The sequence below is a fragment of the Camarhynchus parvulus genome, chromosome 1A, assembly GCF_901933205.1.
Source record: "Camarhynchus parvulus chromosome 1A, STF_HiC, whole genome shotgun sequence".
Lineage (NCBI taxonomy): Eukaryota > Metazoa > Chordata > Aves > Passeriformes > Thraupidae > Camarhynchus > Camarhynchus parvulus.
This window is the reverse complement of record NC_044586.1, coordinates 64,324,799-64,340,190: the sequence shown is the minus strand read 5'-3', so window position 1 is coordinate 64,340,190 and position 15,392 is coordinate 64,324,799. Positions and strand designations below refer to the sequence as shown.

Genomic DNA, 15,392 nt, shown 5'->3' with positions numbered 1-15,392 from the left:
TATTTAACACACTACTTAAGAGAATGAATACAGCATTACTTTCTGACACAACACATATAATATTCATTTTAATATTTGCTGTCGAGATCATTAGCTTGTGAGAGTGACCCCAAGAAAAGTTAGAAAGTCTCTTTTCCCAGCCTGGCGCTTGAAGAAGGAGTCAGTGCTCTTCATTTCTTGGTCTCAAGGTTGTTTATTGCATCTTATCTATAAAAATTTTTCTCCTGCCCTGCCGAGGTCCATCCAGCAGGACAGTTCCAGGCACACTGCCTGCCCCCGGGGTTGTGTTATGTCTTTATACTAAAAACTACGTGTACAATGTTTACAATTACTTTCCAATACCTATCACCTATGTTAGACAGCGAGCTTCTACTCTAAACCAATCTGTAAGTGCCAACACCACAGCAGAAGGTGGAGGCCAAGAAGAAGAGGGAGAAAGGCTGGACATGCCCAGATTCCTCCATCTTGCCTCCTGAACCCCCATACCAAAAACCCCAAAATCTACTTTTTCACCTTGTGATAAATTCACTATCATTCTACTTCATTTGTCATGGCTTGCAGATCTTCATCTAAGGTTGGTAACTTGCTCCACGGGTCATAATCAAAACCACAGGTGTCTCGGGCTCTGTGTCAGGGTCTCTGAGACCCCTGGCAGGGGTCTCAGCTGCTCATGACAGCCAGAGGGATGTCCTGGGTCCTGACATTTGCGAAAAGCCAATCATAAAATACTCATTTTTCACAACCTGGTACTGCTGTACCAACACCACCTCAGAAACGCCGAAGCCCCGAGAGAAGAGCGAGCAGCCTCCCTCGCCCGGCCGGGCTGAGCCGTGCCTGAGGGGCCGTGCCCGCCCCCCGCGCCGCGCGGAGCACTCCGGGAGCGCGGCCGGTCCTTCGCCGCCGCGGCTGCCCGCCCTCAGCCTGATCCCGCCGCGGCGGCCACCGCTCCGCGCCCATCGCGCCGCTCCGGCTCCCCTCGCCTGGGGAAGGGCGCGGGGGGCGCTCCGTGAGGGCGGTACCGCCGTGTCCCCCCCGGGCGGGGAGGGACGGCCCGTCCGCAGCGCGCGTCACGTGACGGCGGCGACAGCGACGGTGACAGCGCTGGGACCGCGGCCGGGCCGCCACCGCCATGGGCAGTGAGTGCGGACAGAGCCGGGAGGGAGCGGGCCGGGACCCGGGGCGGGGAGCAGCGGCCCCGGGCAGCGCGGGGAGGACGTGGCCGGTGATGCGGCCCCGTGCTCCGGGTGCCGCTGCAGGCAGGGCCGGCGGTGCCGAGCAGCCGCTCCCCGCACAGGGTCGGTGCTGCCGGGCACGGCGTGAGGCCGGGCACTGCTTCGTGGTGGGGTGACGTGCTCCACTCTAGCCCTACTAGATATATATTTATATATGCACTATGTATACGTGTAGAGCATATATACCCTATGTACACCTATATATGTGTGTATAAGTGTCTAAAGGGCGGGTGTCAAAGGATGGATCAGGCTCTGCTCAGTGATGCTCCCCAATACAACAAGAGGCAAAGGGCAGAAACTGATGCCCAGGAAGCTCCACCTGAACATGAGGAAGAATTTCTGTTCTGTGCAGTGGCCGAGCACTGGAACAGCTTGTGCAGAGAGGCTGTGGAGTCTCCCTCACTGGAGATATTCCAGAAGTGTCTGGACACATCTCTGTGCTCTGGGATGGCCCTGCCTGAGCAGGGAGGTCAGAGCAGATGAGCCCTGTGGTCCCTTCCAACCTGACCCATTCCATGATGCTCTAATGCTCTGATGGAGCTGTGCCACCCTCTGTGGACTGAGATGCACCTTCAAACCAGCTGTGTGAGGGCTTGGGGTACATAGGGGAGACATATGTCACATCAGAGTGTACATGTAAACATGGCCCTACAGCCAAAGTGTTACTTACAGTGTAATAAATGCATTCTGCAGTGTAATAAATGCATTCTCTTTGCAAAGGAACCAGTGGTGGATTTTTATGTCTGTCCCAGTGTGTTGGGGCTGGAAATAATGTTCAAGTTTTGAATGGCAAATTCCCTACCAAGCACATACACTTTGATTTTTTTCTGCCCCTAAATTGACTACATTTTTTGCCCAGAAAAAGAGCTCAAACTGTTGAGCTTCTCTGTGTTTCTAAAGGGGAAACTGTGAAGAGAGATGTATTAAAAGCTAAAATAAAATCCCCTGAAGTTCCAATCAGAAAAAGTGTTGCACTCATTTAAATTACAATTTCTAAACATTTTTTAATGATTGAATTATTTTTTCAGCTAAATACTTGAATAAACCCAAGATTGTAATCTCTGCGTGGATACCTTTTGATGTCAGTCTCTTTCTGTGTTTAACTAGCACAGACTGATACTAGGTCATTTATTTTTAGATGGAATACAATTCAGTTCACTTCTGGTGATACATACAGCACCACTTCTCTAAAATTATTCCAGCTGTGGAAAAAAGAATGGGCCAAATCTGGTTAGAACAAGAATTCTATTTCACATTTTTGCCCTGTTTTCAGCTGTTTTAAGAAGAGGGTATTAGTTTTCAGACAGTTTTGGAAGCTAAATAAAGTTCTGTGAAGTTTTATAAGTTCATAAATGTTCATTAATATATTTTTCTGTCTTCTTTTGTGTGTGTGTTTGTTTTTCTGGAGCAGTAAAATTTTTAGAAGTTATTAAGCCATTCTGTGCAGTGTTACCTGAAATCCAGAAACCGGAAAGAAAAGTGAGTGCCACATTATGTTCTTACTTTTATTAGTTCACAGTGGGGGGAATATTGTGATATTGTAGTCCAGGCTCCAATATAAATACAGACATGAGGCCCTAAAGTAGAACATATTCTTTGGAGCAGGGGAGACACATATTAAGGTAAAACATTACTGTGATGATGAATTCTGACCACCTTTCTGGTAAGTAGTTCCCTTTGGTAATGATGCTAACTCATTAAAAAAAATCTCAATTCTAGACTAAGTTTATTTAGTTTCAGCTCCATGTGATCTATTTTAACATATTAGGACAGAGTGTTCAAGCTTTGTTTTCCTGTGGATGCCACTGTTGGTTTTGAGCTGGCTTGTATATTACTTGCAAAAGGATTGTTCTGTATATCAGGAAGCACAAATGTAATTCTCCCCTTCCCACAAAGTATTTCCTACAGCCATAGCTATGATTGACCTTGCTGAGGTGGGAGAGTGGTCTGTGGTACAGTTCAAGTAATTGCCTTGTTCACCTTCTGGATGTGACATTTCTCTTTGATCTGAAGTCAGTGAACTCAGTTCGTTTACAGCTGATCTCTGTCATCCTCTAGCCCTTGAAACTCCTCCCATTTGAAACTCCTCCCCCATTCTTGGCACATTTTCTAAATTAAAAATAGGTAATTTCTGCAGATCAAAAAGAGACCTGCCTTGTCCAAAAAAAAACCCCAACCAAACACCATTTTTGCTTTCAAAACTCAAGCAAGCACATACTACCCACCAATCTAATTAAAGTAACAAATTGACTTGTCGTGGCTTCCATGAGAATTCCTTAAGTGCTAAATGTTGGGTTTTATGTTCTTTAAAGGGAAAGCTTAACTGGGAACATGGCACCATCTCAGAGAATCCTCTTTGATTAATGAGAGGTTCCCAAAGGTTAGACCTGGATGTAGAGGTGTTTGTGCCAGTGACCATAGCTGAGCCTGCTCAGTTGAATGGAGAAGATACAGTGAAAAAATATGATTGTGGCCCTCTGGAATTGATTTTTTCAAAAACTGGGATTTACCTCCTGGCTCTTTGCTCCATCTAGTTGCTTTCCATCATCCTTCAGCTTTGGGACAGGTTTCTAAACAAATTATTTAGTCCAGACAAAGGCTTTTTCAGAGCAGGAGTCTCTAGAGCCAGACCCCCGTGCTAAGGCTTGGAGGCACCAGGTCTGGTTGGCAGGTGCCCATCTTTGCTTCTGCAGTGGGGAACCTTGGTGCAATCATTTGGTGCTGATTTATGTGACTAATCACATCTGTGATTAGTTTGTTACAGCCATCCCATTTTTGTCTTGTGAGATGAGTGAGAAGAGAAAGCTGATACAAGCCTACAGGTACAGATGTTTCTGTAAAGCTCACTGGCAGATGTTAATTGCCAGAGAGGAAGAGGGGCTCGAGGTGTCCTTGTTGTCCATCATCAGATGAAGGATGCCCAGAGAAGTGCCAAGATTCCTGTCCTGTCTATTTGGGTCACTTTGTCTTTACTGCTATTTTGGTCACTGTCTAGACAATGGCTGCCAGTTGCCAGCTTTGTACAAATTTAAAGTGAAAATGTAATTGGGACCATCTTTCCTAGGCTGAAGAGCCCTTTGACCATTTTCAGTCATGTCCTTGCTTCTGTGTAGTTTATCAAGTGATTTAGGTCATTCCATGTAGCTCTAGGTCTCTGTAATTTATTGTTTTCTTGCAAGCTGTCACAGGCAGATATGATCAATAATGGTTTTAGTGGATTGGTTTAAGGCCAGGACAAGAAATTTAGGTAACCAAATAGAAAAAGAGATTAATTTTCATTAAACATGCATTGATTATTAAATGAAGATGATGTTTTGATTCAGTTGGGCTCTCACTGAATCATTTTGCTGTTCTCATTGATGAGGAAGGTTGTTTCTTCTGTCTCTAGGGAGTGTTGCCTTTGTGTTTTGGCCAACTCGATTAGCAAAAGTGATTGCTACTTTTGTAGTGAGTAGAATGGGCTCGTATTTCCCTCGTGCACAGATTTGCTAAGTAGAACACACTGTTCAGAGCACCAAGATGATAATGCTTAAGTCCCTTCATTTTCACATGATTTAAGAAAAATGTCAGAGGAAGAAAATGTCCAATTGAATCAGATCAGATGGTGAAATTTACTGTCCCTGTGCTTGTTAGCATTTGTGGCTGGAATATTTTGGTACCACTCTGTATTTTGCCATTCCTGACATATGGGTTTGGATGACTCCTTTTTCTTTTTTGTCATCTTGACTCATAGAGACTGTTTTCCTTGTGAATAACTGTGATTTAGGCGATGCAGAATTCCTCTAATGCTCATATTCACCACAGTTAGAGAGAGAACCAGAGCAGTTCTAGACCCTCACTGATGCCTCTGAAGCCAAGTTTAACTGTGAGGCTATAGAGATAATTTGGCTGAGCATTTTTGGTTCTAAAAGTCTGTGCTTAAAGTCTGAATTGTGGAGTTCAGACTTGGTAAAATGGGTCAGCACTGCATAGTCTAACACAAGGTATTGTTTGGATTTATTTGCTGCTGTCACTATTTTTCTTTTTATAACTCTGTGCTGTAAGTATTTTTAGCATCTGTCCTCTTTTAAGAGTGAGGCAGTAGCAGGAAGTAAATTAAATTACCTGGATTATTTTGCTTTTAAGTGCATGGTTTCACTCATAAAGATGTAGACTACATTCTGGGTTTTCTTTGCTTGAGGACCTGTGCTGCTGCTGCACTGGTTTGTAGTTTCTCATTTGTGGGTGTTCTGTACCTATTAAACCAGGCACTAATCCTTTTTCTTGTTACTTCTCCACAGGCAGATTCAATGGTTGGAGGCAGAGAGCTCCAACCATTTCTGCTGTATCTCTCTTATGTGTTAGTTCATGTCATGTTTTAGTAGCTGCTCTACACTTGTCTGCAGTGAACACACTTAACCCTCACGTTTGCAGTCCCTGGAGGAGAGATGGGAACTTGAACATAACCCTGCATCCCAGCTCTCTCTGCTCTCAAGTGCATTTCTTTCTGTCTCATGCTTTGAGTAATCCTCTGACTCAAACCTAAATCTTGTGATTCTTCTCTTCTTGCACCTGGCGCTAATTACAGGCACCTCAAATGTTGTGACTCTGAGATTCTCTTCAATGAATTAATGACTAGTGATCATTGGTCTGGCATTCTTTTTAAAGTAATGTATAACCTATATCAATAAAATATTTTGGAGGAAAACAAAGAATATTTTAAAATCATTTTGTGTTGTATGTCCATGAACATAATGATGAATTTAAAGCTTCCTCTAACACCCTTTGAAGAACTTAATTCTAAATATTTTGAATTGCTGTCAAAAACTCATGGTTCTTCTGGTTTTAATCACATGTCTTCCCAACAGTTCAATCCCTCTAAAAACTTCGTAGTGCTTTAGTTTAATAATTTCCAGCCTTATAAAACTTCTGTTGAAGCCTAGAGCACTAAGTACTGAAGATAAGTTTTTTGCATTAATCTTTCATGTTTTCTCTGGTAAGTCCATGATTTTAGCCGTGCTGTTGCTCTTCTGTAAATACCCACTGTATTAGAATACTGTAGATAAAATATATTCTAGTGACTGAATGTCTGCCAGTCCCACATAAGTTACCTTTGTCTCTCTCTAAAATCTGAAATCATATTAAAAATGCATTCCAGTGAGGAGTGATGCTTTCTGGTTTGATATCTTTCCATTGAATTCTGAGTGATAACAGCATTTAGTACTGTTGTGAGAGTGCAGTGGAAGTTCTGCCTACATGAACATGTTTGTGTCTCCACTCTGTCCTGTAGATCCAGTTCAGAGAGAAGGTACTATGGACAGCCATCACACTCTTCATTTTCTTAGTGTGCTGCCAGGTAGGTATTGATGTCATCTGTGGTCAGAAAGTGTGTGTTCTTTACATAAAAAGTACCCTGAAAGCGTGAGATGTTCTTGTTTCGTGTTGACCTACCAGTTTCAGCTTTTGTTTCTGTGTTAAAGTATTTAAAGTTCAGTTCAAAAAACCTGGTTCTCTGAAATAGTCTGTAGTGTTGATCATAGATGTTTTTAGAAACTAAAGCTTTATATTTAGTCAGAAATACATAATGTTTTTTTCTTGTTACAAAAGTCCTATCAAATGATGATAGTGGCTGCAGGGTAAACAGCCAAGGTAATTATTTATTGAGCAGCATAAACAAGCTGAGCAATTCAATGCATTGTTTACCCTCTGTTCATAGCTACATTTAAATTTCAGCACTCAAAAGGGTGAAAACTAAATCAAAGTGACTTTTTACCAAATTCCTTTTCAACAAGCTGATGGATTGTAAAGATTGCAGGAAAATGTTTTTGTGAAGTGTTTGAAGTTGGCATGTAGAACTTGTTTTTTGTGAATATCCTGGTAAAATTGTGAGCTAAATCCCTTTCAAAATGCCTGTCTTTGTAAACATTTATGTGATCTTTATTAGTTGTAGGCATTCCTAAAACCTGTGCTTGGCTTGTAAACAGTGGAGGCTTTTGTTGTTCTTTAAAAATGTTTTTTTTAAAAACCTGGATAATGAAGAAAATGAGAATCCATGCATTACTTGATCTACATTTTTAGGGACTTACAGGTCTATGTCTTGGAAGATTCAAAACAAATTGTACATTTCAGAATTAGAGTTTTTAGCTTATGTTTATTAATGCAGCCATTCCAGACTGCAGAGCAGTAGTTTAATAGTTTTTGTTTTCAGCTCTGAAGGACTGTTTAAAGGCTAAAACCCAGCTCGTGTACATATCTGTTTTTTGGGAGGAAGTGGGAATGATAGTAGAGCTAGAAGAACATGTAGTTTTTCTGGGTTTACTAGCAGCTGGATGTATGCATAATTAGAATTTTGCATCTATATGAGAGATCATAGAAGTTGAATAAGGAAAACAGATAGTGCAGACTAGAGATTTCAGAAATTGATCCCTAAGATTGCCTGGATTCTTACTCTATTGTTTTGTTGATTAGGAAGAGTTTTAAAGAGCTCAAAATCCCTCAATATTGACATACAGAATATTGGAAGTTTTGTATGAACATGTTTAGTATTGATAGTTCCATGTGGGATATTTCAAAACATATTTAAACTTCTTTTTAGGGGTTTCTGCTTTTTCCTGTAGAAGGATCTTCGTTCAGTCCTCTGAGTTATGCCCCAGTTGGAGGATTAAAAGAGATGGTGTCAATACTTCTGGTTTAATTAAAAAAAATTAAACAAGTAACAGTTGAATCATTCCATATTAAGATTTTGTATGAATGCATGCTAATTGTGTGTATCTGTTTAATGCTGTTGTGCACTTTGACAGATCCCTTTGTTTGGAATCATGTCATCAGATTCTGCAGACCCCTTCTATTGGATGAGAGTCATTCTTGCATCAAACAGAGGTTGGTACTCACTCCTTTCTCTGTTTTCTGTTGGGATAAACAGCCCAGGAGGAAAACAGTTGGCTGTTAAATTCCACACCACCCAGATGTCAGGTTGGAACACTTTGTCAAGTTCTTAACACAGATGGAATCAAAATTGGTACTTGAGCAGTGCTTCATGTTAGGAATGGGATTTCTTTGAGATGCAGATGAGATTAATATTGATTCACAAGTTTTGGGATGATTCCATTCAGGATTTTAGAGCTGTCTCTCTCTAACTAGTATGTGGGATAGGGAATCTTCTGACTTACCAGTTAAAAACTGCGTTAATGTGCAGTGCGAGGGTGCTGATTAGGAAATGCCTCATCTGTGCAAGTCAGTTACACTTCATCATAGTTTGGCAGTGTTATGGGTGAGTAGTTTGCTAGGTAGGAAGGCTGAAGGCAGAGATGATTTGGTATAAACTTTAGCAAAACTAACACATTTAGGAAGAGTAAAGTGGACCACAACCAAATGTATAAGATTCAAACTAATGCTAGAAGTCTGAAACTTAAGATGGGTGACCAGTCATGCCTGACTCTAAATGAGGACACTGATCTCATCTGTAGCTTGGAAAATTGGCTGGAAGTAAGAAAATCACTGGAACCCTCTAATGTGAAGGTACTGCTTACTTAGGAATAGCAAATTTTGTTACCAGTGAGGATAGTAAGGTAAAGAAGTTCTCTACTTCAAATTCTCTTGCAGAGTTTGCAGAATTTGGTGTGTCCCTAGCAGTGTATGATATTAAATATGCTGTCCACTACCCAAACAGAATGGTAACAGTGGCCAAGAAAAGGCTAGAGAAACTGAAAGCAATGAAAAGCAGGAGTGGGAAAGTGAGTTTTCACTTAAGTCAACTGACTAGAAGTCATTGGAGGATGTGAGGTGAATCCTAAACTTTTTGACATCTAATTTTCTGGCTGTTGGAGGAATAGAGATTTCCATGACAGGTGATGTAATATTTTACATGGAAACTCCAGGATACAAGTATGAAAGAGCCAAATTATAATAATTAAGTTAATGCTTTCCTTCTTTGAATTGTATACATTTGGGAGTTGGTACCTCAGTGGCACAGTGCCAGTGAGTTGGCAGAGTTAAGAGCAGCTTAATGATGGTCTTTGTTTTGTTAAGAACTAATCCTAAACTGTCAGCTGGAGCCAGTGATTCAAAGGGCACTGTTATCAGAAAATGTGGATTTACAGCATATTTTTGTGCTGCAACATTAAACTGTTGGAAAAGGAAAATGTGACATTGAAGCACCGACAGAGTAAACAACCAGGGACAAGATGCTGTTCAGGGAAAGGTTCCTTGAGGATATGCCAACAAAGCTGAGCTTCAGTGTGCATTGGCCTTCGGTGTTAGCATAGTTCCACAAAAATATTTGTAATTAAAAGCTACATGGGTTTTCCATGCTGCCTTCAAAATTACAGCTTCTAACACAGCAGCCTTTTGTGAGGCCATAACTGGTTTTGTTTTGTCATACCTGTACAGGAATATACATATGGGGAGCATTATTAGAAATATTTGTTATAGGTCAGGAACCTTTGAAGAGACCTAATGCTTTAGGAGAGGTGCTGGAATGGCAGTTGTTTTCATTTTTCTTCTTTTCTAGGTACTTTGATGGAACTGGGTATCTCACCCATTGTGACATCAGGTTTGATCATGCAGCTGCTGGCAGGAGCAAAGATCATTGAAGTTGGTGATACCCCAAAAGACAGAGCCTTGTTCAATGGAGCTCAGAAATGTAAGCACTGTTCCAATTAAAATTACTGAGTGTATTTTTATTCTTGGGAAAGCAGCCTGCCTAAGTGGTAATAGATATGAGATTTCTTTGGTAGGTGACTTCAGATGTTTTTAAAGGATTTGCTTTCTCTCTGTTTTAGTATTTGGGATGATTATTACCATTGGGCAAGCCATTGTGTATGTTATGACTGGAATGTATGGAGATCCTGCTGAAATGGGTGCTGGAATTTGTCTTCTTATTATAATTCAGGTTTGTAAAGAGCTATTTTGTGTGTAACTGAGACTGATTAGAGACAGTATAGCTGGAAGGAAAAATCTTTCTGTGTCTGGGTGACTTCAGTTTATTTATTTTAAATGATGCAAAGCATCATTATTTGAATGTTAGAGATATGAGAAAATAATATATGAGAAATTCTAAAAAATTCCATAAAAGAGGAGAATGCTGGGATAGTAAATATCAAAAGTATTTCAGGTAGGTGAGGTGCTTAATTGAAAATACAGGAATTGGTGGCCATAAAAAATACAGGAATTCCACTGGTGCTTTTCAGTGCTGTGGTGGAATTCTGACTAAATGGCACAGCTGCAGCTTTGAGACATTCTCCTGCAGAACAGAACAGTAAATGCACAAGCTTTAACTATTTTTTTAGAAAAAAAGTTTTTTACTGAGTAGTCTGTTTGCTGAGTCTGCCTTGAAAAAAGGCACAGAGGTCATTGCCAGGTGAGATGTGCAGGCATTGGTCAGAAACAGTGCATGAATGACATTTAGGTGAAAGACTTAATGATCACTCTCCAACATGATGAAAATACTGAAGCAGGGAATTAATACACAACTCTTGACTTGATTTATTCTTGTTTCTGCTCAGTTTTGTTTCTTTTCTCACAGCTGTTTGTGGCTGGTTTGATCGTCTTGCTGCTAGATGAGTTGCTACAGAAAGGTTATGGATTGGGGTCTGGTATTTCCCTGTTTATTGCTACCAACATCTGTGAAACCATTGTCTGGAAAGCTTTCAGTCCCACTACCATCAACACTGGCAGAGGTATGTGTGCTGTTACAGTCAGTCACAACATGTTTCAGTGGGTGTGTACTACACATAAACTTATCAGATTTTTATTGGATGGCGTTTTAAAAAAGTTCTAATGTGTGGTGATTGGCTTCTTAAGTCAGTTGTCCAATTAACACTGAACATGAAAATGTTGGATTTACATGGAGATTAATACAAGTTTGCCTTTGCTGATTTGACATGCAGCAATTGAAATGGAACTTCAGGCCCCTTGAAGGAAAATTTTTGGATTCCCAAACTGAAGTCATCTTGTTTTAGCATCACTTAGTCCATGGAAATAGAGAAGAGAGGAAATGTTGTACACTCAGAGGAGTTGCTTGTGATCTAGCTGTTGTTTGTGGCTATAGGATGCTTTTGTAATTGGTGCCTCTGAATTAGTTTAATTGGTTTGATTCTTCAGAGGCTGCAGTCTCTTCATTCCACAGCCAGTCTTTGACAACATCTGGTTGTTCTGAGACCCCTGAAATAGCACCTTAAGATACAGCATCAGGAAATGAACTTGTTTACTGCATTCATTTGAAATCCTGAGCCATGTTTTTAGTAGTTCTGTTTTAGTAGTTCTAAAAGCTATTTTTCACCTTGTTTATTATTTCTTCCTTCTGAACATCCTCCTACTCCCAGAAAAGAAGGGAAGAGAGTATTCTTTGAAGTGTGTGACTTTGATGATTTTGTTTCATTTTGTTTTGTTTTTCTAACCAAGAATAATGGTTTTTTACATCATTCTACATTCCATAACCTAAAAAAGAGTCCTATGTTGTGACATATTTGTTATGACAGGATCCGTGTCCTATTGTATCACATTTTCTGTGTGTCATACATCAAATTTCCAGTAGAAAGGTACTTTTTAAAAAAATGTTTTTAATTTGGAGATTAACCTTTCTTTCCCTTTCTTGCTTCATGCAGGAACAGAGTTTGAGGGTGCTGTGATTGCATTGTTCCATCTCCTGGCCACACGAACGGACAAGGTCCGGGCTTTGCGGGAGGCTTTTTACCGACAGAATCTGCCCAATCTCATGAACCTGATTGCTACAGTGTTTGTGTTTGCTGTAGTCATCTATTTCCAGGTAAAACTCCTCACAGCAGCTCTGCACAGGGGGAAGTGCACCCTGGACACTGCAGTCAGTGGGAAAAGATGGGAAGGTTTAAGTCAGAGTAACTGAAATATCTTAGCTTTGAGTAATGAACTCTTTTTATTTCAGTAACAATTACCTCTGTGACAGTAAAGCTGTAAAATTCTACACCCAGGCCTAGTTGCACTCAGTGTAACCTCACATTCCATTAAATGCCATACACACTATGGGAATATTTTTAATAAAATGAATTCTGGTACTGCAGTGGTTGCATCACACCAATAATATTCTTAATATTCATCATTGACTGAAAAGAATACTTTTGGACAGAGCTGGAGAATTTTGCTTCTTTGGGGTGTGTAGTTTATCAGTTTTTCCCTAATTTTCTTGAAACATTTAATTAGTGTTTCTTTTTAAATCTAAGTATCTGCTAAAATGGACACTAAAGGAGAATCTGTGTGGAGATAATGGGGGCGAGGGCAGCTAAAATGTAATTTTTAAGATTTTTTTTTTTTAAGTTGTTGAGTTTCAGTTTTGGGAAGGAAAAAAAACCAACCAAAAAAAAACCCCAAAACAGGTTTTCAAGTTCATGTGGCTTTTCTTGGGTCTACTCAGCAAAGGTCCTGCCCCAGAAAACTACACAAGACCCTGGGCTTACACACAAAAGCCTGCTGGTAACTGGTTAGTTCAGTTGGAAGCCATGACAGGCTTTTATCAACCCCTAAGCTATAAAATGTTTTTTGCAGGAGTACCAGTTAGCAGATGAGAAAACATGTTTATGTGAAAAGAATGTAATACAACCAAGCAGAACACTTTTAAATCCTTAAAATCTGTAATCCAGACTGTAGCAGAAAGCCTTGGGGCTTTTCTATCTCAGACCTTGCAGTCCTTGTTTATCTAGCAAGAACTGTGTGGTCAGGAATAGCTTTGGGGGGTATTCTGGGAATACCTTGTGTCTCAGAGGTGAACCCTGGTGCTTTTGTGTTCTTTCCCCAGGGGTTCCGAGTGGATTTACCCATCAAGTCTGCACGGTACCGTGGGCAGTACAGCAGCTATCCCATCAAGCTGTTCTATACCTCCAACATTCCCATCATTCTGCAGTCTGCCTTGGTGTCAAACCTCTATGTCATTTCCCAGATGTTGTCTGTTCGTTTCAGTGGCAACTTCTTGGTGAATTTACTGGGACAGTGGGCGGTGAGTATTTTATCACATTTTAGCTGTGTAGAATTATTGCATTTTTACTTTGATGTGACTCCTTGGTATTTAACCAACTGGAATACTTACTTTGTAACATTTGTGTATAAAAGCTGTTTCAAACATCAAAGAGGAATTCCTCTATTAATACAGGATAGGAATGTGGGAAATCTGTGAAAAATAATTTATTGCCTTTTTCTTCCCCTCTCAGGATGTCAGTGGAGGTGGCCCTGCTCGCTCTTACCCTGTTGGTGGCCTGTGCTACTACTTGTCTCCTCCAGAATCCATGGGTGCAATATTTGAGGATCCTGTCCATGTAATAGTTTATATAATATTTATGTTGGGATCCTGTGCATTCTTCTCCAAGACTTGGATCGAGGTGTCTGGCTCATCAGCAAAAGATGTAGGTGTTCTACCTTAATGGTTTTCAAACAGTGCTTTTGATTTAGAACTGACCCCAGCTACTGACTGATCGGTTTATCCCAGTAAACATCAAGTGACTGTGAAACACTGCAGCAGTTTCATAAAATAATGTTTTCTGCAGGTTGCCAAGCAACTCAAAGAACAGCAAATGGTGATGAGAGGCCACAGGGATACATCAATGGTTCATGAGCTTAACAGGTAAGGAAGTGCTGACTTCCAGCTGGATGGCGAAGAGTGCTGGGAAATGTCAACTAGAGCAGGGATTGCTGGAAAAATCTGATACTTGTTTCCACTGCAGAAGGGAAGATTCTTCCCATTCAGCTGTTGCCTTTCTTAGTTATGCAAAAGAAGTTGCAGCAGCAGATTAGAGATTAACCTGTACTTCTTTTTTTAAAGTGACATAATAAGAGATTTTGAATCTCTTCCATGTTTGTAAAAGAAAGATACCTTGGTTATTACCTTCTTCTTCCCTGTTTTTTCCTTTCTTACAGATACATCCCTACAGCAGCTGCATTTGGTGGTTTGTGCATCGGTGCCCTTTCAGTACTGGCTGACTTTCTAGGAGCCATTGGCTCTGGCACTGGCATTCTGCTTGCAGTCACTATTATTTATCAGTATTTTGAAATATTTGTAAAAGAACAGGCTGAAGTTGGAGGAGTAGGTGCATTATTTTTCTAGATGTCCAAACATTTCATGGTTTGTGTGAAAGGGAAGGTATTTTGACAACATGCGTCATTTAGTCCAATAATGCTATTTTCTTTTTACCTGTTTTCAAGTGCTACGTGTCCCATTACTGTAATGGGCATTGAGCAATGCCTGTGTGCAGCATTAGTACCAGCTGCCTTAAGAATAAAGTTTACATTATCTTGTTTAAGTATTATCTAGTGTTGCCTGTAATGCTGGAAACAATTCATCTACCTTGCTGTTCAGACACTACAGTGAGATTGTAAAATGTATCAGTTTGAGAGCCGGTAAAAGTCTTTGCACAGAGCAGTAAAGTGTTAAATTAATTTCCCTGTCCCTAATAGAAAAAAAAAACCCAAACCCCTGAGTTCAGATTGCCACGTGCCAGTATTCCTGACAAAATTTATTTGTATCTGTATTTTACATTAAGTTTTTATACTTTTTTAAACTGCATTTCCCCACCACTGAACTCAGCACTCCTTATTCCTTTGCCGTGCCTCCACCCAGGCACCTCTCTGTGAGCTCTGAGGGTGGCAAACAAACATTTCCTGGCGGCTGATACTCATCTCACCTGTGAGCTGGCTCTGCCTGTGGGGGATCTGCTGTGCCCAGGGCTCTGCCCCTGACTGTGGGGCAGCCTGGCAGCCGCTGTCACAGCCCTGCCCAGCAGTTCTGTTCAACCATGTACTTGTGAAAACTGTGCCACTGAAACTTCATGTCCACTTTGCTTTTGTGAGTCTAAAGAACGAGGCCTGGTTCCTGAAGCAGTTCATAGGAGGGAAAAGGGGGAACGGGGAGTTCCTGCTGAAAATTTGTCGCACTTTACAGCGGCGATGTAACAAATGTAAGCGTTAGACAATAAACTTATTTAATTAAACTCTCTCCTGTGTCTTGGGTGTGCCAGATGTAATTCATGTGCAGTCTTTGGTGATTTCTACAATGCCTTGATAGGGAGGTGTGGGGGTCCCAGTTGTCAGTTTCTCTGGGTCTGGATTGAAGGCACTTGAGATGGCAGTTCATGTTCAGACTCAAGTGTTTATTATTTCTTATCAGTAAAACAGTCTCACTACTGTGAGTTTGGCAGCTTTTCACTAGAAGGCACAAAATGG

The 15,392-nt window shown here is 40.9% G+C and overlaps 1 protein-coding gene across 1 annotated transcript; it reads left to right on the top strand.

Annotated features, from left to right (window-relative positions):
* The first annotated feature begins 866 nt into the window (after positions 1–866).
* Positions 867–15,160, top strand: SEC61A2 (SEC61 translocon alpha 2 subunit). The gene is made up of 12 exons (XM_030960661.1): positions 867–1,136; positions 2,644–2,711; positions 6,502–6,567; positions 8,012–8,090; positions 9,721–9,852; positions 9,992–10,101; positions 10,735–10,888; positions 11,816–11,976; positions 12,979–13,176; positions 13,388–13,579; positions 13,721–13,797; positions 14,091–15,160. Exons 1-12 carry the CDS (start codon positions 1,130–1,132, stop codon positions 14,275–14,277), a joined length of 1,431 nt encoding a protein of 476 aa, XP_030816521.1. The 5' UTR covers positions 867–1,129; the 3' UTR covers positions 14,278–15,160.
* The last annotated feature ends 232 nt before the right edge of the window (positions 15,161–15,392 follow it).